The 19,358-nt window shown below is 35.5% G+C and overlaps 2 protein-coding genes across 20 annotated transcripts in view; one reads left to right on the top strand and one right to left on the bottom strand.

Annotated features, from left to right (window-relative positions):
• LOC115066185 (synaptic vesicle 2-related protein) overlaps window positions 1-19,358 on the top strand; it is a 795,221-nt gene that overhangs the window by 98,158 nt on the left and 677,705 nt on the right. For 2 of the 19 annotated variants that reach the window (XM_049451325.1, XM_049451315.1), the window contains exon 2: window positions 14,116-14,134. The exons of the other annotated variants lie outside the window; for them this stretch is intronic. The gene's annotated coding sequence lies outside the window, so the exon portion shown is untranslated. The remainder of the gene's footprint in view (window positions 1-14,115; window positions 14,135-19,358) is intronic. 19 annotated transcript variants of the gene reach the window in all.
• LOC125777157 (uncharacterized) lies at window positions 14,967-16,611 on the bottom strand. The gene is made up of 2 exons (XM_049451413.1): window positions 15,937-16,611; window positions 14,967-15,857 (listed from the first exon to the last, which is right to left on the bottom strand). The coding sequence occupies exon 2, from the start codon at window positions 15,844-15,846 to the stop codon at window positions 15,004-15,006; it is 843 nt and encodes a 280-aa protein (XP_049307370.1). The 5' UTR covers window positions 15,847-15,857; window positions 15,937-16,611; the 3' UTR covers window positions 14,967-15,003.

Here is a 19,358-nt window from a genome sequence, read left to right on the forward strand (position 1 = left end):
GTATTAACACACAAATAATCAAAGTCCACATTCGCCATTATCCAGCAATACCTCTTGTTCTTTGGCAAACAAAAGCAAGCAGGATTGTGGACAAAAAGCTAATTGATCTCCCTAACGAGCTCTCAATTGCTTAAGAACAGAAACATAATTATAAATACATAAAAACAAATACTTATGTAAATAGCGCATTGATCTCTTCAACGAGCTCTCAATTTCACAAAACATAAGCAATCTTCATAAGCACATACATACTTACATACACACAAGTCCAAGTATTAGGGTGTACCTAAATACTAACATAAGGACGTAAAAGGTGGTAATAAAGTAAAAGTGCGGATAGTTTCAAACTTAAAGCTAAAATAAAATAAATAAATAATATTATATCGCAAAAATGGTCAACAACGACACTAATCAAAATACACCTGCAGCAGCTACACGCTCAAAACAGGTTGCTAAATTTATGTCAGAAAGTGACAGTTTTTTAAGATACTGCACTAGATTTGCATCTTCACCGATTCACGAAAACTCGGAATCGTTACTAGAAATAAAAAATCAAAATCTAAAAAAATTTTGGACTCGCCTCCAAGCGGCTCATGACGCCATGGTAGATTCTGACTATTCAGATCTTCCACAAAATTTTAAATTATCTGCTTACGATATTTACGAAAACTGCTTGGACTAATATGAAGAAACGAAAGCTATGATCTCCGATCAGTTAAAGCTCATTAAAGCAATTGCACCTACTCCCCACAGTAGAGTAGAGCTGCCACAAATAGACAATCAAGAAGCAAGTTCAGGCATCCAACTCGAGGTGTCTGCATGTGATACAGAAACGTTTTACGGAGGTTTTGATGAATGGCCGTCCTTCCGGGACATGTTCACAGCCGTTTACATCAACCATCCACAATTATCACAAGCGCAAAAATTGTATCACCTCAGATACAAAACTAAAGGTCAAGCAGGCATAATAGTAAAACAGTTCGCTCTTAAGGACGATAATTTCAATTTGGCTTGGGAAGCTCTAAAAGCTAGATACGAAAATGAAAGAATAATGGTCGATAAACAAGTAACGACACTACTAAACTTGCCTAAAATCAAAAAAGGAATAAGTAAAGAATTTGTAACACTACAATCCACTGTTTCTAATTGTTTGTCGATTCTGTCGACACAAAATATTCCCACAGACAGCTGGGACCCAATTCTGGTAAACATTTGCACCGCCGCATTACCAGAAAAGTCGTTACTACTATGGGAGCAATCGCTCTCATCACGAAAAAAGTGCCCAACGTGGCAGCAAATGAAAGATTTTCTCACCACCCAATATGAAATTGCGGAAAGGTTAGAAGAAAAAATAATCAAAACTAAGAACACTAAACACGGCCAAAATAGAAGCTTCAATACCCCAAGTTGGTAACAAAATCAATTTAAACAAAAACTTTCACAAAACGCAATCGTTCACATCCGAACAAAGAAAACATACGTCATGCGAACTATGCACAAGAGGGCATAAGCTTAAAACTTGCGAAAAGTTTAAAAAATTAAACATTAACGAAAGGAACAACTTTGTCAGATCAAAAAGACTCTGTACAAACTGCGTGTCCCATACACATAATCTTAAAAATTGCAAAAGCAAATTTAATTGCTTATATTGTCACAAAAGACACAATTCAATGCTTCATTACAGCAGATATCCCCTCTCACACCAAAAAAGCGCTCTTACAAAAAAAGCCACGGGTTTAATTGCAAAAGCAAATCCCGAAAGCCAAAACACTAAAAATTGCCAAGAGACACCATGTTGCTCAAAGGCACAAAAGGTTCAAACGCTGCACAGCGAAACACAAAGTGGACTAGTTACTGAACTAGTTACAACCATACCAACTCAAGTTGAGTACAATACAAATAAATGCCTTAATTCACAATTAAGGAAATTTCAAACTCTAGAAGATTAGTATTGTGAGCACTTTTCTAAAGCCACAACTACTTGATCAAATAATGGCCGGTACGTCGTACGACAACCACTAGAGCCACAATTTTCTAATACTTCATATATTGGTAGAAAAAACAAATTAGATTTAGGTCTAACAATATAAAAAACTCAAATATATGTTACTTTTCGACCCCACAGAATGGCTTTCGCCAATAATGAGAAAAAGACAATTTAAAAAAAAAAAAAATTCTAGAGCGTTGGCGGCGCCACTTCTTGTTATTAGTGCATACGCACTTAAATATTACCTATTATAAAATTTTACAAAAAGTTGAATAATATTCATCTACATAAGCGCTCCTCACATTGGCGATTATGGGAATCAGCTATACAAAGCACCAAATTAAGTATAAATCCTCTACTCTACGAATCGAAGCCGTTCTCCATTCACCGGCCACTCTCTCGCAAGATCCCTCTATTGGCAAAGCCCTAACTCCAGGGCTAGGGAGTACCCATTCTGGCCATATCTGAGCCAGGCGTGGAGTCACTATCCTTCATAAGCCAAGAATAAATTAAATGCAAACAATTGCCGATAATACAGAAAAGGCAAATACTAAGCAACCGGTATACCATACCGATGAAATAAGAAATTAAAAAAACCGCAAATAAAATGAATAAAAGCAAATAACGCATCCACATGTTTAATATAATAATAAGTCGGAGAAACCCGCAAAATATAAGACCTAGCCATATGCACCTAAAAGTAAATAAATAACAAATATTATGTTTAAAACAAAAGGCATTTTCTGGATTTACAGCATGTATTCTGCGCCCTCGGCAACTCTACTAGCAGTACGCCGAAATACATGCAGTAGCATATATAAGTTAGCAACAATAACATTTAAAGCAATCAAAAGACACGCGCATCCGTTCTACTCGCAAAAGTGCTGACGATACGTCTTGCGCAGTTTGGCGTGATTCTCTGGAAATCCAGCGTAAAGTGGGAACCGACGTCAGCAGAACTGCAAGCGCATTAAGTTACCATAAGAATTATAAAATTTGTTAAGTTTAGAGTTAAGCGAGCGATTGAACAATAAAGGTCGTAAGACCAGAAAAAGAAGTTAACTTTTACTTTTGACAAGTAAACCCATAACTGGCGCCCGAGCTAAAAGAAGCCCCTACGTCGCGAAGGAAAACAAAAGGCGTTAAGAATCCTTCTTCGGAGAACGTGGAGCGATAAGAAAAACAACTGTGCTAGTGTGAGATCAGGCCCCTTAGTAGCAGAGCAAAAAGGACGCGTTGGACGCAAGCCAACTCATCAGCACCTATCAACATTAGCAACCAACAATATCAAGAGGCAAATAATGAAAGTCGTTATTGTATTGTAAGTTAAGTGATAATTACTAATTAAGAACATTAAGTGAAACCCAGATTGTGAAATTTTTTTTTTACCAAACTAAAATTGAAATAAAACCTTTAAGCATTAATTTGTAAGTGCAAAAACTGAAACGTTATTGAAGTAGAAAAGAAACCGATACGTAAAGAATAGTGGACAATGAGAAAAAATATAAAACGAACTCTTTACCAGACACAACAAAATAAACAATGTCGAACCCAAATAATCTGGTTCGTCCACCAGTAATCAGGGCGAATGATCCTGCAGGAAATTCAGGAACAGCTAACGTTACAATAAACGAAGATGACCTCGTAATCCTAATAGGAAGGGTAGCTTTAGACGTGGTAAACAGGCAGGGGCCCAGCATAGTTAGGGCAACCCTTAACCCGAATGCGGGCTTAGCAGACACTTGCGACCAAACCATCAATATAGAACATGCAAGCAACTTATCAGATTTAGACAAGATACCTGATGTGGTAAAATGTTTACGCGAATTCTCGGGAAATCCCGCCGAATTCAATTCGTGGGAAAAAAGTGTAAATCGAATATTAAATATTTACGAAGCGAGTAAGGGCACACCTAAATTCTACGGAATCCTTAACGTGATAAGAAATAAAATCGTCGGCAACGCGGATGCTGCCCTTGAGTCATACAATACACCCTTAGACTGGGGTGCTATTTGTAAGTGTCTAACTTTACATTACGCCGACAAGCGTGATGTATCCACCCTAGAATACCAAATGGTTTCTTTGGTTCAGGGAAATATTTCAATTGATGAATTTTACCAGGCCGTTTATTCCAATTTATCTTTAATACTTAATAAGCTAGGCTGTATGGAGGTGGGTAGCGAGGCTCGTAATCTTCTTACTCACACATACAGAAACAAGGCGCTAGATACGTTTGTGGGCGGCCTCAACGGCGACTTGCCTAAACTATTGGGGATGAAGGAACCAATGGATCTGCCCCAAGCACTACACTTGTGCCTGAAGCTGGAAAATCAGGGATTCCGCACACGGTACGCACACAACACCAATATGGATCGTAGAGGGATGCAGCGAAACACCGCACCACCTTTACCTTCAAGAAATTTTCAGAGAATTTGCTTACTTACCACAACCACAACCACAACTTATTTCACATAACTTTCCAAATCAAAGATTTGATAGGAACTTAAATGCACAAACACACTTTAACCAACCGCCTATGCGCCCCCCAAAACCGCCGGTGCCTATGGAGATAGATGAAACTTTGCGCTCGCGCCGCATTGACTATATGAACCGGCCACAAAATTATCAATTATACGGCAAAAGGCCACCACAGACCACTTCTGAAAGAAATCTCAAGCCACAAAAGGCACAACGCAATTTTCATATAAGTAATACTCCAAGCGCTACCTCGTACACTGGCTCAGAAGATAATCTGAATGATTATTTGGGCGTGGCGGACGACAATATACAGGAGGAAGGCCAATATTACGAATATAGCGATATTCATTTTTTAGGTTAAGAAGTTCTTCGTTGCCTTACTTTGAATGCCGCACGAAGAGCGGCGAAGTATTCAAATTTTTAATTGACACTGGCTCCAGCTAGAATTATATTCAACCCAATTTAGCAAAAAAAGTACTAGAAAACAAAGATATATTGTTAGCGAAAACTATTGCTGGTGATATAGAAATAAAACACCACACATTTTTACAGCTTTTTAATCAAACAGAAACTTTAAAATTCTTTATACTACCCCCTTTAAGAACTTTTCATGGCATTTTGGGCTATGATAGCTTTCGGCAGCTAGATGCTGTAATTAACATTAGAGAGGGAACCTTAACAATTAAAAATAATTTAAAAATATTAATTAAAGAATTAAAAACAGATGTAGTAAATGCTATCAAAATACACGATGACAACATTACTCTCCATCAAAAAATAGCTCTACAGAAATTGGTTACAGAGCATCCTAACTTATTTTCGGAACCGGATGAACGGTTAACTTATACTACCAAAGTAGTGGGAGAGATCAGAACGTCATCCGATTCTCCAATATATAGTAAGTTTTATCCATATCCAGAATCGCTTAGAGGCGAAGTAGAGAAACAGGTGGAAAAACTACTAAACGATGGCATTATAAGACCATCCAGATCCCCCTATAATTCCCCTGTGTGGATAGTGGCAAAAAACCCGATTCCAGTGGAAATAAACAGTATAGGTTGGTGATCGATTATAGAAAATTAAATAGTTTAACTATAGCGGATAAATATCCGATACCCGAAATAGAGGGTATGTTATCGCATTTAGGCGACAATTCGTTTTTTACCACGCTAGACCTCAAAAGTGGGTTCCATCAGATCCCACTAAAGCCGTCAGACATAGAAAAAACGGCATTTTTGGTAAATAATGGGAAGTTCGAGTTTACTCGGCTACCATTTGGGCTGAAAAATGCGCCCGCCATTTTCCAGCGTACACTTGACGATATCCTCCATGAACATATAGGCAAGATTTGCTATGTGTATATAGATGATATCATAATATTCGGAAAATCCGAGGAAGAACACTTACAGAATCTTCGAAAAGTTTTCGAAACTTTAGAGGAAGCAAATATGAAGATTCAACTGGACAAATGTCACTTTTTTCAAAAGGAGGTAGAATTTTTAGGATTTATAGTATCACAAGAGGGCATTAGAACTAACCCAAAAAAGGTAGAAGCAATTACTAATTTTCCCGAACCCAAAAGTATTAAAGAGTTGCGTTCATTTTAGGCCTATCCGGCTATTACCGTAGATTTATTCGCGATTACGCGAAATTAGCAAAGCCATTAACAATCTTACTAAGAGGCGAAGAAGGCCGAATTTCAAAAAACAAGTCCGCAAAAGTACCGATTAAATTCAATGAATAAGCTAAAGAAGCATTTCAGAAAATTAAAAATACATTGGTTTCGGACGAGGTAATTTTATCTTTTCCAAATTACAATGACGATTTTGAGCTCATAACTGATGCCTCAAATTTTGCACTTGGTGCCGTTCTTTCCCAAAGTGGAAAACCTATTTCTTTTATTTCTCGAACTCTAAGTAAGGCGGAGGAACATTACGCCGCAAACGAGAAGGAAATGCTAGCCATTGTCTGGGCATTATCCACTCTGCGGAATTTTTTGTACGGGCACGCTAAGGTCAAAATCTTTACAGACCATCAGCCCCTAACTTTCGCTTTAAGTAACAAAAATACAAATAGTAAAATGAAACGATGGAAGGCAGAACTAGAAGAGTATAATCACGAAATATTTCATAAAACTGGTCGAACTAACGTTGTGGCTGATGCACTATCAAGAATTACAGCACAGCAACAAATAAATTCAATGTCGGTTATGACGCATAGCGATGACAGTTCAGGTCAAAACTTGATTCAATTCGTGGATGTACCTATCAACGTTTTTAAAAATCAGATATTTTTCAATTGGTCTACAGAATCAAGCTATAAATTTCAAATTGTTTTTCCAACTATTCACCGTCACACTATTACAGAAATAGAATTTTCCGATGAGACAATCATATCTTTATTGAAAAAATATCTAAACCCCTCAGTAATAAATGGGATCAGCGCTCCCGAACCAATAATACAAGAAGTTTTTTCAATCCACTTCAATAAATATCGTATTAGGTTTGCACGAAGAAAGGTAGAAGATGTATTAGAAGAACGAAGGCAGGAAGAAATTATCATAGAAACACACAGAAGAGCTCATCGTAATGGTAAAGAGAACAAATCTCATATACAAGAGAAATATTTTTTCCCGCGCATGAGTAACAAAATAAATAAAATAGTCAAACAATGTAGTATTTGTAAAACAAATGAGTATGATAGACACGCTAATAAGCTCGTCTTAAAAGAGACACCTATCCCCTCATATGCAGGACATATAGTGCATATAGATATTTACAAAACGGAAGGCAATCTCGTGCTCACTGCTGTCGACAAATTCTCAAAATATGCGCAGGTAAAACCAATAAAATCAAAAGCTACTCAAGACATAAAAGAACCTCTAAGGGAACTTCTCTTTCAGTTTGGAGTACCCAAAACCGTACTTTTTGATAACGAAAGGGCATTCAATTCAGCGACTATTACTTTTATGTTGGAAGACATATTAAACATTCAAATTTTCAAATCCCCGCCATATAAAAGTGCAGTGAATGGCCAAATCGAGAGATTCCATTCAACACTTTCCGAGGTTATGCGTTGTCTAAAAGCCGAAAATCGAGATCAATCATTTGCACAGCTTTTAGACAGAGCTGTCTATGAATATAATTACTCAATTCACAGCACAATTAATAATAGACCAATAGAAATTTTTTTCGGTCGTACGGTAAGCACAGACCCCGAACAATTCGAAAAAGCTAGATTAGATAATATTCAAAGAATAAAAGATAAACAACAAGAAGATCTTAAAAATCACAATAGCAAATTACAACCAATTATTGATTATAATCCAGGAGAAACGATTTACGTGAAGGTCCACAATAGGTTAGGAACTAAAATCTCACCTAGGTATAAAAAAAGAGAGTGTGCTTATGACCGCACGACTGAAGTAAAACTTCTCTTTCTCTCTATCTATATGTATATATGTATATGAATGTGTGTGTGCAATATATACATGTATGCACATATACATATATTTATTTCCTACAAATATTTAAATTTATTTTATGTTTTCATTAGTAAATTAATATTTTTGCATAGATCTTTTATTTTTTTGCATTGTTTTATTCGTTATTTTCATTATTGGGTACATCAGTAATTACTGTGGTTGATTGTAAAACCGAGACAATAGGCTTATGATACGAGAAATACGATACATATATTTTAGAATTAAAATTAGACAGAAATCTAGAAAAAACTGCATCGATTGTTGTTCCATGTCTTGTAGTTGGCTTATTACGGTCATTATTCATTTGTAATTCTAATTTATCTCGTAGAAAGTTTCTCAAGAGTTGTCCATCTTCGGATGCGAAATTGATATTGAAATCTCCTGCTAAGATTAGTGGTAACGTATGATAGTTTTCTCCTAGTTCTTCAGAACCTACTCGACCATAAATCATAAGTCTTCTGTTTATAAACTTTATGATATTATTAACTGTGTTATTAGGCGACATGTAAACAACTACCATTATGATGTTTGTTCCATCGTCCAAAACACGGGAAAAATTAGGAAAAATTATTTTAATTTTATTTCTCTTTATTTTTATTTAAATAAAGTAATATTTCAAATAAATTATATTTATTTCCACTATTACAAAGTGAAGATGTGCAAAATGAACTTCATTTCTTCAAAGAAAATTGATGACCTTCATGAAATGTGCATATTCGCATTATTTCGTTATCATTTCCATATTTGTACCAATAGAATTTCTATGGTATATAAATACATACATACATATGTATATTATTTCTTTGGCACATTTGTCTGTATGTCATGAAAACAAATGCGAGCCACATACATATGTACATATGTACATACATTCATAATAACAAGTGTCGCACGCATCTTTCGCATCTCCGTTGTCACGGACAATCAATAGCCGAAACTCAAAGAGTCACGCCCGGAACACATAGAGCGGGGCAGGCTGCAAGCGACATCTGTCAAATATTAAAATACACACGTTCTTATGGACACAGTTATGTAGTTGTGCAGCTGTCTAAATAACTGTGTCCTTAAGAATGTGCGTATTTCAATATCAGATTCAGATGGCGCTTGCAGTCTGTCGCGTTCTATATGTTCAGCACATCAATCTGTCGAAGCATTGACGCGACGAGACGCGAAAGAAACTAACAAACGATCGCCGATTGTTACCGCTTCCCTTGCCACTGTAACAGCTTCGCCGTCCAACGTGCGTAAATATGTATTCATATGTATGAACTTGCATAAGGAGCATGCATGCATGTGTTTATGTCTTCATATTCATATTCATGCATACATATATTTATGTCTCTTCATATTCTTGCGTATGTGAGACAGAAAACATAATGTATTTTGTACACATTTTCGGTGTCAAAATGAAACAAAATATAAACTAGCAAAACGAAATTCTTCGTTGGGAGTCTCTTCATATTCTCTTCTTCGGCATATATGCCTTGTCATCATATGTCGTAAATACATATATTTCTGTCTCTTCATATTCTCGGTTAGAATATGTGAGAGAATTGTAAACAATGTTAAAATTGCGAGGCGAATTCCGACCTTACATACAATGTTAACAAATTTTATGTTCTCTTTCTATACTTTTAAGTTCTCTGTTAAATGAAATGTCGTAAATTTGGCAACGCGGTGAGCCTTCTCTATATTATACGTTCTCTGCGTTCGCCTCGCCTGATCACACTTTTCGTTACGCGTTCGTCAGCTTACTCCCCAAGCCAATTACCGTTCGCCTCGCCTGATCACATTTTTCGTTACACGTTCGTCTGATCACACGTTCGCCTGATCACACGTTCGCCTGATCACACTTTTCGTCACGCGTTCGTCAGTTTACTCCCCAAGCCAAGCGCGCCTAAAGAAGTTTTACTTCAAAAAGAAGTAGTTAAGGAAAACACGTCGACTACGGTACTGACCGAGTCAAATAGGGTAGTTGATAAGAGTAATATTAAAAGCTAAGTACTAAATTTTTTCTTTTTGCAGACTAACGCTTACAGCGACAACAATCTCAGTCTCTGACCGACTTCCAAATTACAGACTTCTCAACAGCTCATATAATTACAATAAGCAAAGGACTGACCAAAATACAAGACGGAACGTTTAAACTGATACACCTTATCAACGTTGAACTGTACGAACAATTTTTGGCAGAGGTAAAACAATTCACGGACAAAAACATACAGACAAACAGTATATTTTACTCAACTTTAAAACAAGAAATAGAACAGACCAAAGAAGCTATTAAATCTATTAAACCATCAGGTAGAAAAATTAGAAGATCAATTAACATCCTGGGTACAGCATGGAAATATTTAGCTGGAACCTCAGATCACGACGATTTTGCTGCATTAGAATACGACACAAAACAATTAAACGACAATAACAATAAACAATTTGTAGTAAATCAAGCACTAACAGAACGTATGAATAACCTCAAAGTAATTACGGACAAACTAGCAAACGCAATAACAAAAGACAGCTACTTTAACGACGAACTAGTAATAAGTATTCAAAATAGATTACGTTTAGTTAAGGAAGAAATTGTAAACGTTAGATATGCCATCCAATGAGCAAAATTAAAATTAGTAAATAGCATTTTATTGAACAAAAAAGAATTAGAATTAACTCTTAAAACACTAGAAGAGGAAAAGATGCCTTTTTCATCAACTGAAGAATCCTTAAGTTTTGCAGAAACAAGCGTTCTTTATAATTCGACAATGTTAGCGTATATCGTGAAATCGGAAAAAGAAACCTATGAAAATATTTTAATTAAACCTGTTAAGAGAAATAATACGATTATAAATATTGTTTTCAATAATATTATTAAGAAAGAAAATAATATACTTGGAATAAATAGCGAGTGTAAGACAATAAATTCTATATCTATTTGTAAGAAAGACCAAAGTGTTAGCCTAGTTAATGAAACCTGCATAACAAAACTTCTAAATAGTAAACAAAATCCAACTTGTCAATATAGCAACGCAAATCATGTTAAACCAATAGAAATACTTCAACCTGGACTAATTCTACTAAACAACTTTAATGGTACCGTAAATAATAGCCTGGAAGAAATGTCCGTTGCACTCACATTCGTCGTAAAATTCAGCAATCTTACCATAAAAATAAATAACGATTCTTTCTACAATGGCGAAACGCTTTTAACCGGGGCGTTACCAGTCAGAACACAATTTGCTCCAGCGGAAAAAGAAAGAATAAACCTTTTGTCATTGGAATCAATCCACGAGATATTCATAGACAAAATAAAACGTTTGGATTGCCTTCAGAATAATACGAATACCACTCAAACTTCTGTGGCAATCATGGCCATTCTCACACTGGCAGCTTTTTCAATAATATTCTCCTGCCATAGGAGAAAGAAGATAATCCTGCAAACAAGCTTTACATCAGAAACATCGTCCAAGGGTAAGGACCCAGCAGTACCAGAAATATGTAGTACCAAAAACAGCAAACCCCACAACATACTTCAATTTTGACAACCTACCATATTTTTGATCAATTGAGGACAATTGATTTTAAGAAGGGAGGAGTTAGCAACAATAACATTTAAAACAATCAAAAGACACGCGCATCGGTTCTACTCGCAAAAGTGCTGACGATACGTCTAGCGCAGTGTGGCGTGATTCTCTGGAAATCCAGCGTAAAGTGGGAACCGACGTCAGCAGAACTGCAAGCGCATTAAGTTACCATAAGAATTATAAAATTTGTTAAGTTTAGAGTTAAGCGAGCGATTGAACAATAAAGGTCGTAAGACCAGAAAAAGAAGTTAACTTTTACTTTTGACAAGTAAACCCATAACTAATTTTTACTTTTGACAAGTAAACCCATAACTTACATACGCAATACTAGGCAAAATATTTGCCTAGGGGGCCCAGGATGTTTAAATGAGTTAAGCATCCGCCCACTCTACCCGGAAAAACTGGCGCACCTTAATAAAACAGCTCAGTTCACCACAGCAGATGACACTAAAACAGAACTCACCACATCTGTAAAAAGGATGGACAAAAAAGAAGCAGATACACTTCGTTAAATACAATTCGCTACCAACATTCGCCACGTCAACAATTCGATTAACACAAGCCGATCAATTACGTTCTATACTAAGCCGCGACAACGCACAGTACTATTGGATCTTCGCCAGATTTCATCTGAACCCGGTTCCTGGGAGCGATCAACTCACACGTTAGCATATTGATACCGATCGACAACAATCCTGCGCGCTACGCTCAAAGCTTAATAATAAAGCATCCTGATACTCCTCGTCCGCTCGCCGGGGATTTTAATCGTACATTCGCACGTAGCGAGTACATTTAGATTTTCCTTTTACATATGTATCTCGTGATTAAATGTAAAATAACAACATAATTTGTAAATTAAAATAACTTATATAAAATAAAAAGAGCATTTTTTCTTGCCCCCGATTATTCAACTTGATTGCTGACTAAAGAAATGACTGTTAGGCTTCTGCTTTGCAACTTATTCTTTATAAATTTTGCAGCCTCTATAGCTAGCAGGATGTAATTAACACACACACAGGATAAGTAATTAACACATTTGGCAGGTAAATCCTTGTCTTTCTGATACTCTGTGGTTCGATGGCACATAGAACATTTAACGCATCTAAATGTCTTTGTACAATACATCTTGGTATGTCCATATTCTTGACATCGAAAGCATTAACTATATCAGTTACTTTCCTGGGAGGCTCTACTTTAATAACTGCATTGCTTAAGTATTTCCGATTATATATTTCCGCATTGTTGCTGTTCGGTTCAAGATCAATAAAAAATATATTTAATGGATGCTTAGTAATGCGACTCTTAATATTGCAATATTCCTTACGCTATGTCCTAACTCTTCAATTTTTACTTATTTTATTGGTGCTTTTAATTACGTTAAAGTGAAAATAAATTAATTTGATATATTTTTACTATTAATTCTTTTTAGAAATATTTTATTTTGCTTTGACAAATCTAATCCACTCGACTCTACAATTTATATCTACATATTTGAACATACACATTCTTAATATTGGGTAGTCGAAAATGTCTTTTCGTATTTCTAATCAAACTTCAACTTATCTTATTTTTATTTATACTAATAAATAAATAGACAAATACATATATACTATTTTGGTTGACAACTTTTTGCAATTTTTCCGCTAGAGACATTATTCCATTAGGATAAACTTTCATCAGTGTAAATCGAAATTTCGAAATTTCCAGAACGGAAGCGAGCGAACCATTGTTGTGCTACACGAACTGATACAGCATCGTCTCCATAAACTTCACAAATTTCATTGGTGGCTTGGTGTCCCTTTTTTATACAAAAATTTCAAAATATAACGAATTTCTTCATTATTTTCACCCATTTTTGAACAGCTGTAACATTTTTTAACTTCGCCGAATTAATTTTATTTTTGGTTAAATGAAGTTTCAAATCTCACCTTTCCAGCACTATATGGTATAAAACAATGTGATTGGAAGCATTGGAGATGTACGACTGCATCAATATCTACATATTAACAAAATGCGAAAAGACTTTTTCGACTACCTAATATGTGGAAAAAAACTAAATATGTACATATATTGCTATATATGTTTCTGCATACTGACTAAGTGATGTTTTTTGGCATCAACAAACATGTTCATTTTTGAACAAATTGTAGGTGCTAATATTTGCCAGTAAGCATATAATCTACATTAGGGTGGCTCTTATATAGCACTTTTTACAATTTTTAATAATTTTTCGCGGGCTACCCTTCAGTTGGGTTCCATTCTATGAAAAAAAGAGCTCTATGAAATATGGTGTCAATCGGATAAGGGTAAGGTGTGCCCCTAGGCCCTTAAAAATCCAAAATGAACCGAAAATCACATGAAAATCAAATTATTTGTTTTTTTGTTCCAAAAAATGTTTATTGAGTAAGTAACTAGCAAGAATTCTTACTGTTAAATTATATTAAATCATATATAATTTGTATTCATAAAGATTATTAAGTAATAAATATTACAAAATTAATTATTTTTTATAATTTATTATTTATTATCCATATTATATTTAGCTTATACATATAATTCTATAAAACTTTTTCTTCAATTCATTTCAGTTTATTAGAAAAAATAATGGTAAGAAAATATTTACAAAATAATAACATACAAATTTGAAATTAAGAAAGGTTAATAATTTACAAAAGAAAAGGTCATGATGAATTAAAAATCCTTATTCATCGATAAAGTTTGTTTTCTGCTATCTGGAAACTTTTGACGGTACTCATTTACAACCTGAACCACATACTGGCATTAGTTTCACGCCTCTTTCCGCCGGATCGTTTACAACTTTCAGTTTCTTAACTAGATTTAGAGCATTAATGAAATCTTCATTTTTGTGCCACTGCGAAGGATCTATGTTAAGGAACTCGTCACTTCAATCGAATCTAGTGAAAAATTTCCTTGTTTTATGAGAAACAAATTGTTCGATTCCATTGTTCATTATTTCTGGGATTTGATTTATTTGCACATTATTCTTTTTGGTATTTTCTTCTGATATATCTGCTTCACGATATAGTGCACTGACCATTTTTCTTTTTGATTCAGAAGACAAATTAGAGTCAAAGAACGCGAAGCCGATGGGTTCAGGAGATAGATACAACAAATGATTTTTAATTTTTTGTAAAGCCACACGGGAGATGTCACTATCAATATTCTGATATTTATAAAGTGTTGAAAGAACACTGAAATCTAAATATGGGGCTTTGGCTGCAGAAGGAGCACAAAACCACGCTTCGACATATACACGGATTAGGAAAATGCAAATATCACAAATAGCATTTTCTTCATGCGGTGATAACTTAAATTCATCGCGAAACATGAATATTTTCAAGCAATAAATAGCCTTTGCCATCCACCTTGCATGATGGATAGCCCCTGGTACTCGGAAGATCACTCCACGAGGCGGTGTTGTGCCAAGAAAAATAGCAGTCAATTCTAAAAATTCTCTATAATTCTTGCAAAGCGTCTTGTACAAAATCCAGAATTCGAGATACATCGACCGGATCCAAATTTTCCTTGACCTTTTCATGCTCGATTCCGGTTTTAAAATTATTAACGTTAATTCCATTTTTTAATATTGGTACAGTTGGGCCTGTAGTTTTCCCCATCTTTTCCTCATAAATTGCTTTTAAAATTATCTCGTACATGTGATGCCGACAGGGTAAATACAAGAGATCTTTTTCCAGAAAGTTTTCAATCAAAACACATGCACCTTTAAAAGTGCCTGTATTTGATGCTGTTGTGTCAAAAACTAATGCTTTTACGTAATCCTGAAGGCCCCATTCCGCAAGAGTTTCACAAACAGCTGTTGCTTGTTTTTTTCCATTCCCCGATTGCAATGAAGGTATACCAAGAAGTTGATCAGTACCACAATTTGAAAGAATTACAGAAAGTCGGTCCACTGTCTCTTTACCCGTTAATGCTGGAAGTAGTTTACCATCCCAATGCAAGGTAGCAGCGTGCAATTTCCTATCCTTGAAAATATTTTTGATTTCAGCAGCTTTTTGTTCGCGAAGATTCTCTCGAAAATTGTGAATAGAGCACCTGTTGATAGCGAAATTTTCAACATTATAACCAAGCGCTTCGATGGCAGCTGCCAGAATATGAACAGCATTCCTGTCACTGATCTTGCACTTATCCAAGGCAGCAGCAAGCTTAGGAGTGATTATTGTTCGACGCCCCCTTTTCCTTTTTGCTTGTGGTAATAAATCTTTTGAGACTCGCGGAACTTCCTCCAAATCACAGAAATCTAAATCTTCACTACTGCTTGAACTAGACGTCGTGAGCATAGCAGGTCGAGCTGAAAAAATTAAAAAATTTAATCAAATGAAAACATATGTATAAATCCATAAATATTTATATACACAATCGATACTTACTTAGTTGTTACATTTCATGATCGCTTCGCTTTTTCCTCTTCATCTCTTGCATTTTTCGTTCAGAAACTCGTGCTTCTTTCGCAATTAGCTGGTAATCAATTCCATACATAAACCCTGGCCGTCCTCTCAACCGCTGATAGTTTAAGAACTGTTTATCTTCTTCAATTGTAATGATACTCAAAGCATTGGCGTGTGCTATATCAAAAAGGTCCTTAAGTTTTTCAAGGAAATCTGTTTCTTTTTTCTTATGAACCTCCGAAAATCTTCCAGCATGTTTTTGAAGTTGCCTCCATTGTTGATACAGACCTTCCAACTTTGGTATACAATTCCTTAACTCTTGCGTCGGAATTCGTGCTTTTTCCCAATATATCATCGCTTCCCGCACATCTAGTGAGGCACTTCCCCGTACGGTTAACTTACACACTCGCAAATTGAAAAAGAAAACGTTTAACACTTGTTTCACCGATGGCAGTTTACTTCCAACAATTTCATTCGAGTAATGCCCAAGAAGATAAATTTTCTCTCGTAATCTAGGAGTTGACATTGTGCTACCGTATGTGTTCACTTCGAATGTTATAGGAGACTGATATTTTCATCCACTCAATTCACAATACACGAAGCACACCCAAAATTTAAAAAAACGCACAATAACCGTCAATATTTACTGTAAATAGTTATTTTCATCCACTCAACTCACAATACTCCTTAGTAATTCACAATAAACTCTGAAAATACGCTATGCATTTGACAGTTAACACATGACGAAAACCATGTTTTCAATTAGGTTTTCAGCTGAAAACACGGAAAGCGTGTTTTCGCTGCAATGCGAACATACTTTTACGAATCTTTTTAACTTTCTTTTTGCAGTAAAACAAAGCAATTTTCCCCCGTACCTAATTTGGGCGATAACTCTGTACAAGTTTTTGAAACCAAGAAACAAAATTGATTTTTTATTTGAATTTTCGTTTATTTTGTATTTTTGAGGGCCAAGGGGCACACTTTAAACTTATCGGATTAACTTCAAATTTCGCTCATCTGATTTTTTATAAAAAGGAACTAAATTGAGGGGTAGCACAAGAAAAAAATTGTACTTGAAAAATAAGAGCCACCCTAATCTACATATATACAATATACTAAGGTCATATTTATACCATGAACAGGGAATATTAAGTTTGTCACGATGTTTGTAACACCCAGAAGGAAGCGTGATGATGAATGATCAGTATGTTGAGCTGAGTCGATTTAGTCATGTCCGTCTGTCTGTCCGTCTGTCTGTCTGCCTGTATATATACGAACTAGTCCCTCAGTTTTTAAGATATCCTTTTGAAATTTTGCAAACGTCATTTTTTCTTCAAGAAGCTGCTCATTTGTCCTAACGGCTGATATAGGACCACTATAACATATAGCTGACTTATAAACTGAACGATCGGAATCAAGTTCTTGTATGGGAAACTTTGACATTTGACAATTTATCTTCACTAAATTTGGTATAAATTATTTTCTAGAGCAACAATGTAATCTCCGAAGAAATTGTTCAGATCGGTAAATTGTAGCATATAGCTACCATACAAACTGAGAGATCGGAGTCATGGGCTTGTATGGAAAACTTTCACATTTGACGTGCTATCTTCACGAAATTTGGCATGGATTACTGCTTAAGGTAACAATATAATCTCCGAAGAAATTGTTCAGATTGGTTAACTATAGCATATAGCTACCATACAAACTGAACGATCGTAATTAAGTTCTTGTATGGAAAACTTTCACATTTGACAAGATAAGTATATTCACGAAATTTGGTATAGATTATTTTTTAAGGCAACAATGTAATTTCCGAAGAAATATCGAATTACTATTTCATATAACTGCCATACAAACTGAAAAGATAGTTACTAACAGAAATGCACCTGTGAAGGGTATTTAGCTTCGGTGCAACCGAAGTTAACGTTTTTTCTTGTTTTCATTCGAAACAAAATTTGCTTGGAAAAGCCGCAGCTTTGCCCTGTTGTGCTGTATTTTTGTGTTCTTCGATAATCCCGATATACTTATCTGCCGCTATTACGAGAATTGATTAAGCTTCAAATCAACTCTGTTATAAGCCGTATCTTCGGGTTACAAGACTAATTCAGCAAAATTTGGGGAACCGCAAAGCAAATGTCGAGTGTGTTCGTTGTGAAATTACTGCGGCAGTGTTGCCTTTGATGCGAAAGCATTACGTTCTCTGCGGAAATTCGATTGAGGAGGAATTGTAAGTGAATTTTGTCTTAAATATTAATTTTATGTTTCATATCTTCCTCTTCTTTACTGGCGTAGACACCGCTTACGCGATTATAGCCGAGTCAACAACAGCGCGCCAGTCGTTTCTTCTCTTCGCTTCGCTTGGATATTCCAAGCGAGGCCAGGTCCTTCTCCACTTGATCCTTCCACCGGAGTGGAGGTCTTCCTCTTCCTCTGCTTCCCGCGGCGGGTATTGCGTCGAATACTTTCAGAGCTCGAGTGTTTTCATCCATCCGGACAACACTGTCTTTTCTCCCATCCGAGGATGTTTTTTTCTTTTCATTGGGGATGTTTTTTACGTGGCGGGTCCCAAACCCAGCGCACAACCCTATGCAGGGGATGTTTCGCCTTCTCACTTTAGCTCGCCTTTAAACGGATGTTCTTAGGCTACCCAGAGGATACTTGGTCAAAGACCGGAAGTCGTGAGCTGCTTGAGTCATATGTAAAAGAATCGCTTCTGGCCACTCCCAAGTGAATGGCGATCAGAGAACTTTCCTCACTTGTGTGAACTTCTACACATGACATCCAAAGTTAATAATTTATGGTTATGTTTCATATACATAATATATTAATTTAATAGAAGATATCATTAGGGTATAATTTTCAAAATTCTTTTACTTTTGTAACTGTCATTTTTTGCAGTATTCTTTAGACAAGAAACGATTTTATCTATACCTTCTTTTCATAGTATTTTTCATAAACTGTTCACATCCATTTTCCAACATTTCATCAGCAATTATATATGTACATATACGTACAATGGCGGACAAAAGTCTACATACACCCCCTATTTTCATTGATATGAGAGTACAAAAAGTTTTTAGAAAAATGTATTTATACAGTTTTATTCTAATATTTATTATAATAACAATTAACTAAAAAAATTCATTATTTAACATAAAACAACAAATTTATAGAAGAAAAACTCAAAAATTGCTTTGACAAAAGTCTACATACAGTTCAAATCTCATACTTTGTACATTGTTATATTAACAGTAAGGTAACGTTAGCCTTTTTCTTTTATTTCAATATGTTTATTGTTTGATATTTATTGAATTTAGTTGTGGTTTAAACACTTCAAAAGCTATAATGGCGAAATGAAATATCAATTGATGTAAGAAATTTGGTGATAAAAGAAAGAAAAG

The sequence above is a fragment of the Bactrocera dorsalis genome, chromosome 3 (assembly GCF_023373825.1).
Source record: "Bactrocera dorsalis isolate Fly_Bdor chromosome 3, ASM2337382v1, whole genome shotgun sequence".
Taxonomy (NCBI): Eukaryota; Metazoa; Arthropoda; class Insecta; order Diptera; family Tephritidae; genus Bactrocera; species Bactrocera dorsalis.

What these genes read in the sequence shown, in the direction of transcription:
- LOC125777157 (XM_049451413.1), bottom strand. Translation starts at nt 15,846, where the DNA reads ATGCTCACGACGTCTAGTTCAAGCAGTAGTGAAGATTTAGATTTCTGT.